Genomic DNA, 18,271 nt, shown 5'->3' with positions numbered 1-18,271 from the left:
CTATAGTTCTAAATGGATATGACTATATGGTACAGTTCAGTGCCACCTGGAATAACGTAATTTAAGTACAGAAAAGCAACAGTCTCTTGGCATAAGGACCGTCTTGAGTTAAAATAACTGTCTCCCAGCAGTTAATGCAACTACATTTCCTGCAACTTGTTGTCTCTCCTGACTCTGAAGGTTGTGTGAACACGCTTTATATTCTTCTCTTCAGTGTAGTCATTCCAAAATGTTGTTCTTGGTACACCTGCACAGTGTAAGGGTGGAGAGGGCCAGGGAGACCAGTGATGATGCAGTTGTCTGCTCTGATTAATGTTTAGCTCACTCCTTCATTCTTTTTTCTTTCCTAGAATGTCTCTCCAAGACAATAGCTAGGCTTTATTTTGGAAATAGTCCATTCGGGAGGCAGTATGCACCACTTTTTGACTTCTGCCATTGATCAGCACTCTCCCAACATGGACATTTGGGTCTTTGAACATGCACAACGCACAGCTCTTACTTCCATGCTCTGAAAATGTGGTATTGTTGGATTACAATGTAGTCTCCAGGTTGTTTTAGATACTTTGAACTGAAACATACTCAGTAATGTATCAGGTGTGCAGGGCCATGTAATGAGGCCCAAACCCCCTCCAGCAGGTGCTGTGAGGTGTGGATGTGACCAGTGTGCCATCAGGGCAGGTGTTTCTAAGCTGTGTGGGTGTGAACCAGAAGGTGCCATTCCTCTTGTATTTGGCAGTGCAAGACCTTCATCACTGACAGTGCTTTTGGCCCATGGGTGGGTTGGGTCTGCTCTGCCATTCCAGAACAGTTGTCTCTCTTCTGTGTAGCCAAAACTTTGCATTGGCTCATTTTTTGTTCTCTTGTTTTTCTCAATTGCTTTTCTTTCCTTACTCTTACTTTTCTTACTGTTCATACCCTTTTCCCCCCTTCACCTTAATCCTCTCATCTTTTCTCTTGCCTCCGACACAACTGACCAGTACAGACTTGATGCTGTGCTGGATCCACTGGATGGAGATTAAGATGCAGGAATACAGAATAAAAGCACATTTTACGTGTGTCGCCCAAACCAATGTGTATGTGTACATGTATGTCTGCTGTCTGTATTCTCATTTCTAGCTCTGCTAGAAGCCAACACAGAGAGGGAAAGCAAATGGCTTTCAAGGAGACAGCAGCTATTAACCACCAACCAACCACCCAACAGCAGAAGCATTTTTGAAATTGGGAGTAAGATGGAATCAATTAATGCTGGTTTTCATGTTCCCTCACTACTGCCATTCCCTCCCAACTATTTCAAGTTCTTTTTAAAAATAATCACAGAAACTTTATATTTAATCCAAACCCTTCTTCTTTGTATAAGAACAATCAAGATCACTTTTCTAGAACGGAAAGGGTTTGCTGGGGAGTACTTAGCACTTGTATCAGTCTTGCACTTAGAAACCTCCAACAGTCTTATTTATCCTCCGGTTCTGTCTTTTAATGTAAGTGCCCTGAAAAGGACAGAATTACGCAATAGCAAATGGCAGTACTTTTTGTATATCAGGTTCAGAGCACTCTCACATTCATGTTCATTGATTGTAATGTATGTTACTCGGTAATCTGCTTTTCTGAGTAGCCATGAACATTAAACTCCTGAGGATTTCATGGCCTTGAGGTTAGTAGCTTCTTGGGAGCAAAGCAAAGCAGAGTATTAAACCATATAGCAGATTTTATTTGTTAAGTTCTATTTTTACTGTGCCAGAAAACTGGCAAAATGCTTTTTCCATGGGTGTTTCCTTTGGTCTGGCTAAAACAGCTGACAAGAGAAGAGCAAATTTCCGTTCTTCTACTCATTTGCTGAATGTTTTTTCCCTGCCCAGAGTACCACGGTTCAACCACAGACACAGGAATGAACAGGGTGCAGTGTGAAAAGTCTTGAAATGTCTTTAGGTGACAGAAGCTGGCTGTAATTTGTTGTGGGTTTTTTTTGTTTTGTTTCATTTTGTTTTGTTTTTTAATAAGGACTGTTCTGATTTTTGATGCCTGACTTTGGAAACTATCAAGCAAACAAGAAGCGGATTGTGTCTTATGTTTTCCAAAATATGTCTATTTAAGAGAAATATTTTGGAAAACCATATAGTCTCTCATAGTTTCCAGATAAGAAAAAATATAGGAATTATATAATCCTTCCTTCCGTCCTTCCTTCCGTCCTTCCTTCCCTCCTTCCTTCCCTCCTTCCTTCCTTCCCTCCCTCCCTCCCTCCCTAAAACATTAGATGAAAAGTTATAGACCATGCATTCAAAACCTGAGGCACGCTGTGCTCATCGTTTGTCCAGCGATAACTCTTACCCCGATGTGCGCAGGTGATGTGCGTGGCTAAGAGCTGGGTGAATTGGGACACTGAAACTGAGATTCATCTTGCCAGACTTCGGGCACCTCAGAGGTGCCTAAGTTCAAGACAACTGTCTAGGCTCCATTGGTAATTAATCCCTTGAAACAGGTATTTCCAGAGTGCAATCTCATCCAAAAGGTAGTTGGCTAAGAGAGGTGGATAAATTAACTATAGAGAGAACAATTAGCTGTTCACTGAAGTTAGGTGAAATAAAAGCCTCTCTCTCATCAGCTCCCTATCTTATTCCCACTGTCCACACACAATGTTTGGACAACGCTATATATAGATATATCTGAATCTTTATGTGAGTCATATGCATCACGCTAACAACATAAGCCATATGTGCACTTTTAAAGTCCGAGGACTTCTGAAAGAATCACATTTACCACTCCAGTGATGCACGACTTCTTGCACTGTGGACTCAAAACGTGTTGTGAGTGGTATTATCAGTTAAGATAGTTCTTCTGCAGGTAGTTCTGTCTCTGCGTTCTGCAAACTCAAGGCAGGATAAAACTTGGTACTGTCCTCTGAGGAGAAAGCAGACAACAGCCATTTGGAGTAGGCTCAGATTTCTGAAATATTTTGTTTGCAAAAGATGCAGACACTTACTTATTGGAATTTATAAAAGACATATAATATTTTTACAGGTCTGTACAAAAGGAAAAAATTATTGTGGTAATGAACTGTGATATTTTACAGCTTATTTTTATAACAACATTAGCATATAGTGCATACGGGACTGTTTTACTATGCCAAAAGCTGTGTATCTCTGTGATGTAATATTCCACTCATGACCACATTCCATATGCCCTATCTATTTTACGTACTAGCAATGAACCACTGCTCAGACTGTGCATTACTGATGGTGCAAATAAAGATATTAAATAAAAAATACATTAGAAATGCAAAGTTTTATAGGATAGCTTGTAAAATGAATAAGAATTTAGAAGTAAAATATGACTACAGAGCTGTTTGCTATTTGACCAGCCTGAACCTTTGTGTTAGTACATAGAATTGCTAACAAGATAATAATAAACCAGGCCAGTGCTTTTAAATTAAATTAAAACTGTATGAATGGTCATCAGAATAAAATTTTCATCAGTCTTACTCAGAATGATTGTCCTTGGATGCTGAAGGATATACAATGATGGAAAAATATGCATTGTTCAGTGCTTTGTTTAACATGTTTGCTTTTTTCCTCACAGTACAGTGCTGTGGATACAAATCCTTTATCTGTGTATATTATGCAGCCCATCTGGAACAAAATTATTAAGGTAAGAATTTTTTTGAATAGAAATATCACATGATAACGTAAGAAATTGTTTTAAATTCATTAAAAATACGTATTGATTAATAAAGTTGAAATTAAGACATCTGTCTAAAAGAAAATAAATATTATAGGATATATAGCTATATTTAAGATGAGTGTGTTTGGATTTGTTTGGGTTTTTTTTTTAGAAAAACAAGGTTTATTTATTTTTTTTCTGTTTGCTATACGAAAGACACCTTTTTTTTTTTTTTTTTACATATTTCCTAATTACATCTTTCATTAAACAGCTTTGCAGATGTTGAAGGTTTACTTATTACAAATTATTTTTGTGCAGCATGTGCCATTTAACAACAGCGTGGCCTTATCTCTGTGCTGTGCACGTGATTTTATGCAAGTGCTGTCTCATTTTCTCCCAAGGGTACTTTTTCAAGGGAGGTAGGCGTTTCTCTAAGAAGCTGAAAACAAGAGCGGTTACCATGATCACCATAACAATTGGAAGATGGCATCTCTTGAATGCATTATGATCGGCCGTTTTTAAAAATAAAACGGCTCACAATTACATTTACTGTTATTGGGAAAATAAACCAAAACCCAACAAAACACAGGCTGTATCTCAAATAAATATCATCTTGATTGATCTTCAAGGAAGCAATGACATCTGCATCTGCCTCTTTAGAGGAAATCTTTAGATTGGAGCAGATTTGGAAACAAACCCTTATACAAACAAAAAGGGATATATGTGGTCCAAGGGCTGTTGGATCTGCTGTCTTTGGGTTCTGTAATTCAGGTATTGCATATGCTTGATCTAGCAGGAAAATAATAATCTCTTGTTTATAACCTCAATGTAATTTAATGGAAGTGTTTATATGACCTAATTTAAGAATTAAAAAAAAACCTGAATGTGGTATGACAGAAAAGCAATTCAAAGATGTGAAACTGAATTAAATAATTCAGTTTGTAGACTGTTTTCATTCCTATCATAATATTGAGGAAAACAAAAAGGCAGAAAAGCCCCCCAGCATTCTGGAGTCTGGCATGGGAAATGAGCAGAGGCTTTACTGTGCACTTACACTTTGGTTTGGGAGATCCTGTGTATTCACCTGCTATCAAATTTGAGGGATAGTATTATTAGCGAAAAACTTCTTTTGTATATAAGTTCTTCTAATGGCTGACGGGCTTTCCCAGAAGAAAAGCAATATCTTTGACTGCCTCCATGTAGCATAGGGTGATAGATCCTATAAAATGTGGCTCCAAAGATTGGTGTGGGTGCTGTCTGTACTTCAGCATTTTGTTCAGTTTGAACCCCGAAGACAGAGCAATGAACGTTCTGCTTTGCCCTGTGCAGTGATGTATCACAATGATATAAAGGGAAATCATATTGCTCTCAGCTTTTGTAGAAGTCCTCATTCTAATGTTGAAAGGTACTGCCAGGTGAAATCAGTGTCCTGCAGAGGAGCTAGAAATGCACAGCTGCAGTGTGGGGAAAGCAGTGTGTAATGGAGATTGCACTCAAATCCTCTTGGTTGCTGCTAGAGATAAAAATGAGAACTGAGGGAGCACCAAACTTATTGGCCAAAATTTAACCATCTGTAAAATATTAGTGGAAATGGAAGTTACTAAATGGTTTTGTTCCTGGCTGGATACTGAAACCAGGTGTGGCAGTAACTGTTGTCTCCAACTCAGTCCAAGAAAATTCTGCTCATGTGTTCACCAAAACAATACTTTTATTCTCTTGAAGTGTAAGTAATACTGGAAGATGTATTTCCAGTCTTATGGGAAATTAAGAGGAGTCCAATGTTAGAGAAGACGTGGGAATTTATGAGCTGGGATGCTGACGTACGTAAGAGCTGAAAACATGTTCTCGTAACCCAGCTCACTTACCTAAGGTGAGGATGCTAGGAAAACAAAGATTTTGGGCATTTATGAAATTTGCCTGGAAATCCTGAGCATTACCTTCCTCTATTTCCTCTTTCAAGAACATCTTTCTTACGTGCTGTATCATGTGCCTGTGTCTGTCTGAGTGTGATTTTTGGATGCATGTGCTTCAGAAATGTGTTGAATCTGGTGCTAAAGAGGAAGGTAGTGGGTGATGTTTCATGCCTGGGTTCTATAGTGGGCTTGAAGTATTCTGAGATACTCCTGTTCGTGACAGGTTTTCCATGTTCTGTGAAACTATAGTAACACTTGTATGAAACTAGAGAGTAATGATTAACTTTCTCTACATGTTATTTAAAATTATTCTGATTATGCCACTAAAGGTATTTCATCTGTAATTAATGAAATATTCTGTCCTTTTGCCTTTATTATGAAATACAAATATTAATTAAAGCACAATCGTGTGCTTTCTGACAGATAATGGATAATATTACTTAGCTACTACATGAACTGAATATTCCTCCTCTATGTGTATTTATGAGAAATCACATTTGTGCAGGACAATGAGAGGAAAAGGAGGAAATCCCCCTGAGATACACAGGTGTATGCCAGCTTCATTGGAGTAAATTAACACCCCCCCAGTTGCCTTTATGAACTTTGATTTTATCACTAGAACTTGGCATGAGTAGAATTTTAATGGTCTCAAGCGACTTAGTTCAGGAACATTTCAAGTTTGACCAGAGATTTAGATAGATATGTGTACTGTACTGTTTATTATCTGAACAGATAGCTGATATATTCAAACATTTGCTGTTTGTATTAAGGCTTTTAGCCTGAATGGCTATAGACCTATTAAAACAGAAGTAATTTGGTATTTTGAAGAACTGAAAGTTATTCAAAAGGTTCAGGTATACAATGGTCTTGCCAGAGAGCAGATGTGATTCTCCCCAGTGGCACCTCCAGCTGAATTAATCATGTAGCGCATTGATGTATTAGATTTCTACTGCTTTTTAATTAGATAATGAAGATTGCAATGTATCTTTCTGTTGGATACAAGTAAAGTCAAGCTGTATTTTTCCAATATGTGTAAGAAGTTAATCTTTAACACCCTGTAATTCTTGAACTGTGAAATAGGGTGATGGTAGTGAAATGCCAACCAAAAGAATAAGGGACATTAAATATAACAAAATGGATCTTGCAGCTGGAATGCCCTCCAAATACCTAGACAGATTAGGTTTGGTAAGGATCAAAAGTGTGTGCTTACGGATTGAACTGCAGGAGAAGCTGTTTTCATAAGGATAGATCTCCTCTAACTGTTTTTCATGGTGTGTCCACTAGCTAAGGACATTGCAAGTATAGCAACATGCTTTGATGCGTTTCCTTCTTAAAGTACATGATGTTAGCAAGAAAGTGGGTTAAAATAATGTCTTCATGTTTGCACTGTGTAAGCATCAATTATTTCCTTTAATAACTTAATAATGACATAGTGACTATTTAGAAATATGAACCTAATTAGAAAGCAGATATTTATGGCACCCCACTTTATTTAATAGTCAACAATTATTATGAATCATACAGGACAAATCAGTCATTATAAAACAATACATTGGATAGTATCTGTATATCCATGTAAACGATTCATCCACAGGCTGTCTTAATGCACTGTTTTGATCTACGTTTTAGATTAAAAGAGACCAATCTAGAATTTCTTCAGTGTGTATCCTTCTTATTTCATGTAAGATCATAGATGTCTTACAGGGTTTCGGCATCCCCAGGTAGCAAAACCAGGAGATTCAGGAGATGTGCTGCAGTAGCTGCATGCTAAGAGCGTGCAGTCTATGTAAGAAGATGGGATGGTGCAGTGAAGGGTCCTCCTCAGGTGTTCTCCTAATGGAGCTCCAGGAAACATTTGCTGTCACTTGTTCTTATGATTTAGAACTGGGGTTTTGAAAACTCATAATAATAGATACTTCTTTTTTTTAAATTATTTTTTATTTAATGTTGCTGTATGCATTGCATTATGTATTTGAAATATTGTAAGAGCTGAGATAAAGTATTTTAAAATTAGTGTTAAAATCCTGGTCACAAGGAAAGCAACTCTCAGAATTAATATTTTTCCCAATGTTATTAAAGAAAACATCTAGCAAATATAGCTGAAAAATATTCAGGCATTTTAATCTGATTTTTTTAATGTTTACACTGTACATTATCAGTTGCACAATTTCTCCTGAATATTATCAATTGTTCTGTAGTAGAAAAAGAGGATACAATCAGTACAAGCATTCACATTTTATGTGCAATTTTTTCACGTAGTAATAGCATGGAGGAAATGTGAAGATGTGTATAAATTAATATGTATCCATCTGTTTGTCCATTGAGCTAGTCCAAAGACATTAACAAAACATTTGATTTCAAAACTATTATTAGTATCTGAAATTATTTAACTTATTTTTCTTTGATAATGTTTTGTGATATTTTATAGTGCTAAAGCACTTTACATATATTTTCAGTCCTTAGGCACTTCAGAGAATTTGGTTATATGCCTCCAATATTTTTATACTTTGAATATATTGATATATTGTTTGAGTGACAGTAGTGGTTGATACTTAGTATTTCTGCAAATATGTTCTGTCTAAAAGTTGTGTAGAAAGCTGCGTGTGCTATTTCAGAAAATGTTGTGGAGAAGCTTTGTTACTTGGGAAGAGTGTTACCAGAAAGATCCCTCTTATAGTGTAAGGAATATCTTAAAGCCACTGGGGATGGATAACAGGGGATGGTTAATGGGACAAAGAATTCAAGGCTTAGGGGAAGCGGGAGAGTCCTTTTCAGCGCTCTACACAGTCAAATGAATTAACAGAGAGTTTATAATTTATGGCTAAAGAGGGGGACCCTGCAGAAAGTTACTATCTAGAGAAGCAGGGACCTCCTTGTGATAGGGATATCTTGTGGTTCTAGAAAACTAATGCACTCGGTGCCTGATTTTATTAATGTTTTCAGTTGGAAATTATTAACAGATTTTAGAAGAAGGAATGTTCCTGTTACAGCGTAGGAATAGAATGCTTAGAAAACCTGCCATGTGGATGCTGAATTACCACACTGGGGTGCTGCAGTCTTCTTTCAGTTGTGATACACACGGTCGTGAGAATCTTTCCTTAGTGGCCAGGAAAATAAAGATAGTGTGTAACGTAGGAAATATGACATTTTAAAACAATATTTTTACTGCAATCACAAAGATCAAGCAAAAGGATTATGTTTAAAAATAAATTTCAGGAATGGAGACTGTATTTTAATTTGAAAATGGGAAAATATGCACAAATCTGAATGTTGCTGCTGTCATATACAGCCTTCTCCTTTCTTGATTTAAAATAGGAAATATTTAATTAAAATAAGACTTACAATTTGAAATATAATACTTCTTACACTTTTTTTTCTTTCTTTTTTAACAGATAGTGCCTTTGTGGATTGCTCCCAACCTATTAACATTCTCTGGATTTGTCATGATTTTAGTTAATTATTTTCTAATATCTTTTTATGACTGGGACTACACTGCCTCAGGTAAATATCCTCATGCTGTAATTTTTCAGACTTTGTGAGCTGCATATGTCATGCTTCTGAATGATACAGGGAGGTATCAGATACTTGAATCTTCCACTCATTCCCTTAATGAAGGTCCGTGTGCACAGGGGAGGATCTGAGCTCACACATGGCATTTACATCATTTTACTGGAAAACCTTGTTAAATTTCATCCCTAAATATGGGTTTCAGCATGCACTGCTTGAAGTCTATGATAATATCTACTCAAAGTGTATGCCAGTCAAAAACCATCCTGATGTTGTTCTTAAAATTTTCATTGGTTTCACATTTGCTAATACCTAAATTGATGCCTGAATGAGTTAATTCCCCTTTCATTACTCCACACCCTTCCCATTCAAGGCTGCTTCTAGCCAAAGAAGAAGTAGTTTTTAAACAAATGTCTCTTGAAATTTTTGACTTTCAAAGTCCAAGTCCATGTTTGCTCCTCATGGCAGATGAAGTCAAAAGCTTTTTGGAGCTGATTGCTCCTGAGCATAGGGCACGTTCAGTTCTGGACTTCTCAGACCAGCTCTTGGAGCTTATGGTAAGTAGTAAGCATCTCCCAGCTGATTAATATTTAAAAAGCTTTGCTTTTCTTAAACTAGCTGATTTGGAGAAGACTTGACATTTTTATTTTGTGAAACAATTAGGTCTGGCTTTTTTTGATGCCTTTAATTTCTTGTGCCTTGTGTTTAGATTCAGGAGGCACCTTTTGGTGTAAGCTGATTGTACATTTATCACACAATTCTAGAGGGAGGGGTACCTGTTATCAGTTTTGGTTAAAAAATAATTCTGTGTGAGCCTTAGGTTTTCAGGACCAGCATATTATGTAGTTATCAGGCATCATCTTTCACTTCTTTTTTTGAGCAATGCAATTGATATTTACTCAGTTCTGTAATAAAAGAGCATCCAGCACAGATCTTTTAATGGGATAATTTTATCTTGACACATTCTCAGTAGGTACACATTGAACTTGAAGACATTTGAAATGGTGATTCAGTCTATTAGAGCTGAGATTTCAGTGTGCAAGCATTTCACACGAGAACAGTGCCCATCATTTTTCAATTGATTGAAAACGTTCGTGCAACCTAATGAGCCTTTCGAGTATCATATGTCAACCCCATACCTGGGATCAGAAATAAAAGACTTAATTTCCTGGACAGCTGGTTTTCATTCTACAGTTTGAAACTTTGCAGCTAGGAGTCAGGAATTGTCATCTTTTCTTTCAGAGTGGCAAGATGGGGCATGGAGAGAAGGGTGGCTGGGGTAAGGACACCTTTGTATGCAAGTGTTCCCTGTGCTCAGTGCCAAATGCCAGAAACCTGAGAGGGTTTGCATATACAGCTGAGTAGTGCTGGTGCAGTCCTTATTGGATTATGTTTAAGTTAAATCCAATGCTCTTTGGGAGAAGGATTGATTTCTTTAAAAGAACAACAATAACTGTGGGTTATTGCTATCTGCAGAGTAATAACAGAACTGTGGGCTCTGCCCAATTCAGCTTTCTTTTCCTTTTTTTTTTTTTTAAGGAAAAAAAAAAACAAAACCAGTGCTAATATCTATCCTATCTTAAGGACAAAATTGTCCTGTTCAGATCTGCATGGTAAATGTGCTATACAAATCGCACATTGATGCTAATAATAATGATCATGCTCGAAAACTACATTTTTTGTCTTTAGATATTATATAAACATTAACTACTTTGTTGACAGATAGGCTTCCCATGACCTGTGAAAAGAATTATTTTGTCCAGCACTAGAGTCATTTCAAGACCAAAAAATCTCAATCTGATCCTCTCTCTTTTACAGTATTATAAACACATTCAGGCCTGTTCGTTGCTTCTTTGATAGAGCTCACTAATGACTTAAGGTGAAAACCAAATATTTCAGTCTGATTGACGTAGTGGCAACTTGTTCATATGTATATGCCTATCTCGGTGGATTTGTTTGATGTTAACCACTGTTACACTGACTCACTGCCTGATTTATTTTAGGTACCAGTCCTGGACTTGTTCCCACCTGGGTGTGGCTGTTCAGTGCTTTTACCACCTTTTGTGCTTACGCCTTAGGTAAAGTACAATGACATGATTTACACGTCTGACATCTTCATGTAGTTTTATGTACTAGTTCATTAGTGCTCAGCACTATCAAAATGAAGATAATAGCGGATAAATTATTGATCTCTCTCCAAAACAGTTCTCTGAGATGGAAAACAAAGCAAAACATCAAAAAAAACCCCACAAAACAAACAACCAACCCCCCAGCAAACAAAAATCAAACAAAAACCCCACACCTCTCCAGCCTCAAGCCAGTAATAAAAAACAGCCATAAAGCTTTTTTTTTTTAGAAAAAAAAAAGGGGCAATTTTTGATGCTATATTAGAGATTCTGTGATTGTTGCTCTTATATCTCTTGAAAGTTCAGATTGTTTGAGAGGAACAATGGAAAACATTATGTAGCAGCAGTCATTGCTGTTGGTTTTCATAAAAATCCATGTCCCCAAGCGATGACATTCTGAGAAGCTGCTTGACACTTGTGTTAGCAGAGGGTGCTTTCGAGGACAGGGAAAGTAAAGGTCAAAGCAGAGAAAAAGGAATATGAGCACATGATTGTGTTTTAACTTGTTAGGCACTTCAGTGCTTATGGCCTGTATCAGGAGAGGTGGTAGGAATGTGGTGACAGGCCTGAGCTCCTTATGGAGATGAACTATCTTTTTTTTTTCTTTCCTGTTGCTGTTTTTCTCCCATAACACCTATAATACCTCATTTTCAGTTTCATATTCCATTTTTAACTTTTATATCGTACCACAACTCTACTTTTAGATACTTCGCATCTTGCTGATCAAGTGGTGTGAAGACACAGACCTGAACTGATGCAGATCTGGGAGTGACATCCAGAGTAGCACAGCTTTTTTACTTTCTCTTCCAAAGCGAACTCATTCTGAACTAGTCACTCCACAGCGTGGTGCAACAGAGATAATTTGGGGGGGGACACAAGGTGGCATATTTACATGGACTGCGCTGGGCTTTGCGAATGCACCCTCGCTTTTGGAGCTGTAGGGCCTCGCATTGCAGAGTGTAGCCATACATCTGTGTGCCATATTTAAGATACACAGGCTAGATATAAGTGCATTCTAGATGGACACTGCGTTGTTGTGCCAAGGTACATGCCACTTTTGGAATCAGACCCACGCATGTAGAGCCATCTTGATGAGCCCAGGTGTAACCCCTTATGCAGACATTGCCCTCTGCGTTGTAAATGCCTTCGCATTTCTATTCAAGTGGCAGGTTTGAACCAAAATAATTTTGTACAGAATTTCTTTGTACCATAAAAATCACTGGGACAACTGTCCCTTGAAGCTGACTGCCAGTCAGATTTCCCTAAGAGCTTTGTATATTCATTAGCAGGAGCAGCAGTTTCTTTTGTGAAAACCATTCTTTATGTAATTGTATGGAATACAATGAAGTGGCTATTGTTTCATAAATAGCAATTACATATTGGAGCTGTTACTGTGTGACGCCCCAGAAAGCTCACTGAAAATTCAGCTTCTGAGATTTTAGTGTAGATGTTACTTGCTGGTGTGCCCTATAGTTCCTAATACTTGGAAGACAAGGAATATAATGTTGACAGTCAAAGCTATAATGAACTGATGTGTGTGTAGATTCTTGTGTCTGCTGTCCAAGCCACTTTATGAAATATTTAGTCTCAGATTTAATTCTGGATGGCCAAAGTTCTCCCTTTGGAAGACTGTAGAGAGCCATAATAACTAACCAAATATGCAGCTTTAATCTCTCTCCGCCTCTTTTTAATGACACAGTTATTCTCTCCAAGTTCACTAGCATGCTGCTCTTTTTCCCTCCCTTTGTTAAGGTGGTTTGACATATTTTCTCTTTCCGTAAAATGGAATGCTCTTTACTGTTATTTTGAATTCCGCTATTTAAAAGTTACATAAACTTTAATAAAACTGAAGATTTAGGAATCTACATGAGACAAAATCATAATATAAGAATTCTAAAGCAATGGAAGTGTGGGACAGCATATGTGCAGTATTTAACATACACCATTGTTGGCATGAACGGTTTCAAACTGAAACCTAAACTTGAAAATATTTTCAGTCTTTTAATAAGCTAGTGAAACCGCATGGAAAATGTGGGTAAAGATTTGTGAAACTCCAATTTTATGTTATGTGTTATACAGTTCCTGTGTTTTTGCTCATGCCCGTTACAGTTGGAAGTGCTGTATTTCATTACACCATTATAAGCCTAACTTTTTTTAGTAAAACTAAATTTCCTGCAAAATGAAAACTACTCTTCACTGTGATGTACATATTTTAGTATCTAATATGAGTATTCTTTTGTGACAAGCTAAAATAATTTATGAACAGACCAGTCTTCTATAATTCTCATTTTTAAAAGGTATTACCGCTATAGCTGAGTTCTCTCTGATTTGGGATAGATGCTCTTGAAATATAAAAGGCCATAAACTGTTTAGGCATGTTTACATACCTATTTGCTAATTAAGTTTCAGAAGCATCCTTTGACAGACTAAAGAATTTCTACATTTATAGCAATACTATTGAAGTAACCTCAAGCTTATACAGTTTTCTTTCTGCACATTTCAGTAAGATGCTGACAATTCAATGGTAATGTTAATGGAGAAAGAATGTGGCTCTAGAAGGGGTCAATCTATATTTGAAATCCTCTATGAGATCTTTAATTTTTTGACTTTTGAGAACTGTCTCAAGAGATTTATATTTGAGCAGAGGATATCTCACAGCTGTTTAGGTATTGCCATAGGGATACGGTCTAAAATCTGTACAAAATGAAATCTCATGTTTTCCTGTTTTAGATCCCTGAAGTGTATTTATATTAAACAAAACTCAGAGTATTGCCAAATAATCTGGAGAAGTAGCATATGATCTATAGCAGCTGTGGAGTCTTTGCTCTCACTCTGCTGAATTGTCCCTCCAGTCAGTTTTGGGTTATTAATACTATCAATGACTAGTAAGTACTAGCTATAGTACCTAACATAAAAAAAAAATCCATCTCCATGTTATTTTGAGATTCAGGAAAACAATAAGTGATCTGTAAGGTTTGTTCTCTGTACTTTCCCTAAGAGGTTCATCCTGTATGTTTACACTTAATTTAAGAAGAAAACGTTCCTGAAAGCCTCACCAGTGCAGTTTCAGAGAAAAGACTGAGGGTATGGTTTGACAATACAAAGAAAGGCTACAGCTGCCCAACCCCCTTCCTCCTCCTCCCTGCATTCACTGCTCCTCCCTTGTGCCACCTCCCTTCCTTTTTGTGCCATTCACAGCGCCAATTCTGTTCAGTGACCCAGAAGAAAGCGTAATGTTTGAAGTCTTTCCACCCGCTGAGCAGGCTGCAGGTCCTCCCCCATTCCACAGCAGTGAGCTCTCAGGTTGACTCAAGCCACATTGTCCAACTGCATCTGCAGAGAGAGACCCAGTACAGTGGATGGGCATCTTTCAAGTGTTGAAAGTGATGAACAAACAGGAAGGTAGTCTTGTAGCCCAAGATTTCAGCTGAAAGAGCTTTTAAAATATCTTACACAGGGGCACACACAAATAAGTTTTGTGAAATTTGCTCCTTGAGGCTTCCAGGTAACTGTTAGTCATTCAGGCAACTGGCCTCAGGCAACTGAAATGCCTTAGTGAATCTACCCCACAAGCGATTTTCTTGAGCCTGAAGTCTCAGAGGGTCCGCAGCACCATTGGACGGGCGGGGAGCCCTGTGGACACTTTTCGGCACTTCCATACTGATTACAGTAGTGGGCATGTGGCAGTAATGAAGCGCATGTGTGGGTAGTTACTCCTTTTGTTGTGCACTAATTCTTTTTTTCTTTTCCTTTCCCAATGCTTCTAGACTCCATAGATGGGAAACATGCTCGAAGAACTCAGTCCAGTACTCCTCTGGGAGAATTATTTGACCATGGACTGGATAGCTGGGCTACCTCCATTTTTGTGCTTTCTTTTTTTTCTGTCTGTTCCCGTGACAATGGGAAGACTGGAGTTTCTGTATATACAATGTATATATATTTAAGCATTGTCTTGTTTAACTTTATGTGTTCACACTGGGAGAAATATAACACAGGAGTTCTTTTTCTTCCTTGGGGATACGATATAAGCCAAGTGGTAAGTATTTATCATTCCTGTTTTGGTTTGGGGTTTTTTTAACTATGCTAGTGTTTTCATAATATTACAGAAATAGAAGAATAGAGCTCAAGGCAAATGTATTTGGCTAAGATTTTGAATGTGAAATAGCATAACCCTAAAAGTAATTCAGAAATATTTCCTGCATTTACAAAGAAGGGATGCTCTCAAGCAAGTTGTCAACATCAGAGATTCGTTGCCTTGTAGGAAAAAAAAAGGCTTGTAGCAAGCCTAGAAGTCAGATAGTGCCCATGAGAATGTCATTTAACTGCACTTGATTTGTGGTATTAACAAAAATTATTGTGCTTTCTGAAGCTGTAAGCAATTTTCTCACCAACACTAGGTTCTGAGTCACGATGTAAATTAGTCCAAGTAATATTCATTACCAGTATACAGTTATACAATATTAGACTTTCTCAATTCTACCACCTCTTACATTGAATTTGGTAATGGAAATAGCAGTGTACCTATAAAATGAGTGTCGACTGCTATTGAGTGAATTTTACCCTTGAAAAAAAGTCAGTCATACCATTAGAGGTTTCCTCTCCAGGAATGGTGTTCAGTACTGTGAATTATGTGTCAGCCCACGGCAAGTCCCCAGCTTACAGTCCTACTTTGAGGTGGACCTCTTCAGAAATATGACCAGGACACCACGGTGAGTGGTGGCCTCAGTGCACAAATGAGCAGCAGCAGTAACGAGCTCATTGCACTACCAAGGGCCCATCTTGGCCCTTCTCCGTTTCTTAGGTAGCCAGGCTCTTGCAGCCTGAAGAGCACAGTCCCAGTCTTCTGAGCTTCCTGTCACAGGCATGAGATGAAAGGTACAGCCAAATATACATAACTGAAAAGAAGTTTGACAAATATTCAACTATGTGTTTTAGTGGAAATATAGTATTTGAATTAATGGCTGCAGATGTATTGCTGTAAACATAATCAGAATACAGTGGTTTGAGAACAACTCAGAGATGGTGGTCCAGCTGTGGTGCATCTGTTTATTTCCCTAGAAAATAGGTTCTGGGAGAAGAAGTTGGCTTGGGACTAAGACATTAGGCAGCCAGCTGGTCCGTAAGTTTCAGCCATGTCTGTGTAAGGCTTCTAAGTGAAGTTCTTCCAGCAGGAGAGGAATAGCTATGTTCAAACCAGTTTCACTTGTTGCTCAGATGATCACTGTAGGTATACATGTGAATGCTTAGAAAGCTCTTTTGGATTGCTACAGCATCCGAACTGTGTTAGTGGTTAAATATGAGAGTGGGTAACAACTAGCAGAGCAGTACCATTAACTCTGTCAGTGCCTTTTAGTGACCTATGCCTCTGTGACTGATTTCCCATCTGGGAAGGAATGGTAAGAACATTTCCCTGCCTGACAGATTTGTGGTGAGGCTGGATTTCAGTAAAGTTTGTAAACTGCTTTGATTAACTTGGATGCAAGGTGCTAACAAGTGCTGTTTCCTGTTGCCTTCTGATGCTGCATTGCTGTCCTGCATTCTCGCTTTCTAGTAACTTCTGTGATGATTTGCCTACAGTCAAAATGATAAGCATATACATATAAGGATTTTTTGATGCTATATAGTGCAATTATCAACAGTGGTGGAAGACTGTACTATTGAAATGTCTCTCTGTCAGTTTTCCCATCTGTACAGTTAAGCTTTTGTAGTTGTGATTGCTTATGAACAAAGTTAAGGCAGGATTTGTAAATCAAGGTAGTATTTTTTTCCATTAGCCCAAACTATATTTCATGCACATTGGGAAGTACATAACGTTTTTTTTTTTACAGCTGTACTAACCAGTCTGGTAAAAGATCTTAATTCATAGAATCATAGAATCATTTTGGTTGGAAGACACCCTCAAGATCATTGAGTCTTAACTGTTAATCTAACACACCCAACGCTGGCACTACACCTTCAGGGATGGTGACTCCACCACTTCCCTGGGCAGCCTGTTCCAATGCCTGACAACCCTTTCTGTGAAGAAATTTTTCCTAATATCCAATCTAAACCTCCCCTGGCACAACTCGAGGCCATTTCCTCTCATCCTATCACTTGCTACTTGGGAGAAGAGACCAACCCCCTCCATACTACAACCTCCTTTCAGGTCGTTGTAGACAGTGACAAGGTCTCCCCTCCGCCTCCTTTTCTCCAGGCTGAACAGCCCCAGTTCCCTCAGCTGCTCCTCATCAGACTTGTGCTCCAGGCCCCTCACCAGCTTCGTTGCCCTTCTCTGAATTCTCTCCATCACCTCAATGTCTTTCCCGTAGTGAGGGGCCCAAAACTGAACACAGGATTCGAGGTGGGACCTCACTAGTGCCGAGTGCAGTGGGACCATCCCTTCCTTAGTCCTGCTGGCCACACTATTCCTGATACAAGCCAGGATGCCGTTGGCCTTTTTGCCCACCTGGGCACACTGCTGACTCATGTTCAGCCGGCTGTCAATCAACACCCCCAAATCCTTTTTCCCCAGGCAGGTTTCCAGCCACTCTTCCCGAAGCCTGTAGCGCTGCCTGGGGTTGTTGTGACCCAAGGGCAGGACCTGGCACTTGGCCTTGTTAAACCTCATTACAATTGGCCTCAAGCCATTGATCCAGCCAGTCTAGATCCCTCTGTATGGCCTTCCTGCCCTCCAGCAGATCAGCACTCCCACCCAACCCAGTTCCCCTACAAGCATTGCCTTAGTCTTGCGCTTTAAACCCATTCAGCAATTTTATATGATGGGGTGCACTATTAAAGCTAGCTCTTCCTCTCCATCTCTTTGGAGGAAAGGATAGTGAGGACATTAGCAAATGCCTGATGATGAGTAGGAAAGGTAATGTTCCCTTGCTGATTTTGGTTTTTTCCACACCACTTCTCTGCCAGATATTCCTACAGTTGCATTAGAGACAGAGAGGATGGATGTGTTTGCAGGCTGCTTTCAGACTGATTCCCAGCATTTAGTTCTCTGTTTCCTTTATGGCATTCCTAGCTGGATTGCTGCACAGATGTGCTTCTCTCTGCTCTGTCTTCAGTAATTTCACCAACAACATG

General features: G+C 38.5%; 1 protein-coding gene across 3 annotated transcripts in view; it reads left to right on the top strand.

Annotated features, from left to right (window-relative positions):
- The window catches only part of LOC102084222 (ethanolaminephosphotransferase 1), a 58,204-nt gene that overhangs the window by 12,340 nt on the left and 27,593 nt on the right, over positions 1 to 18,271 (top strand). For all 3 annotated transcript variants that reach the window (XM_065053477.1, XM_065053476.1, XM_005505819.3), the window contains 4 exons: positions 3,574 to 3,642; positions 8,960 to 9,068; positions 11,078 to 11,152; positions 14,968 to 15,236. In XM_065053477.1, coding sequence (XP_064909549.1) covers positions 3,574 to 3,642; positions 8,960 to 9,068; positions 11,078 to 11,152; positions 14,968 to 15,236 — 522 coding nt within the window. The remainder of the gene's footprint in view (positions 1 to 3,573; positions 3,643 to 8,959; positions 9,069 to 11,077; positions 11,153 to 14,967; positions 15,237 to 18,271) is intronic.

Source organism: Columba livia, chromosome 2, assembly GCF_036013475.1.
Source record: "Columba livia isolate bColLiv1 breed racing homer chromosome 2, bColLiv1.pat.W.v2, whole genome shotgun sequence".
Classification (NCBI taxonomy): Eukaryota; Metazoa; Chordata; class Aves; order Columbiformes; family Columbidae; genus Columba; species Columba livia.
The sequence above is the reverse complement of the archived record's forward strand: the minus strand, read 5'-3'. Positions and strand labels throughout refer to the sequence as shown.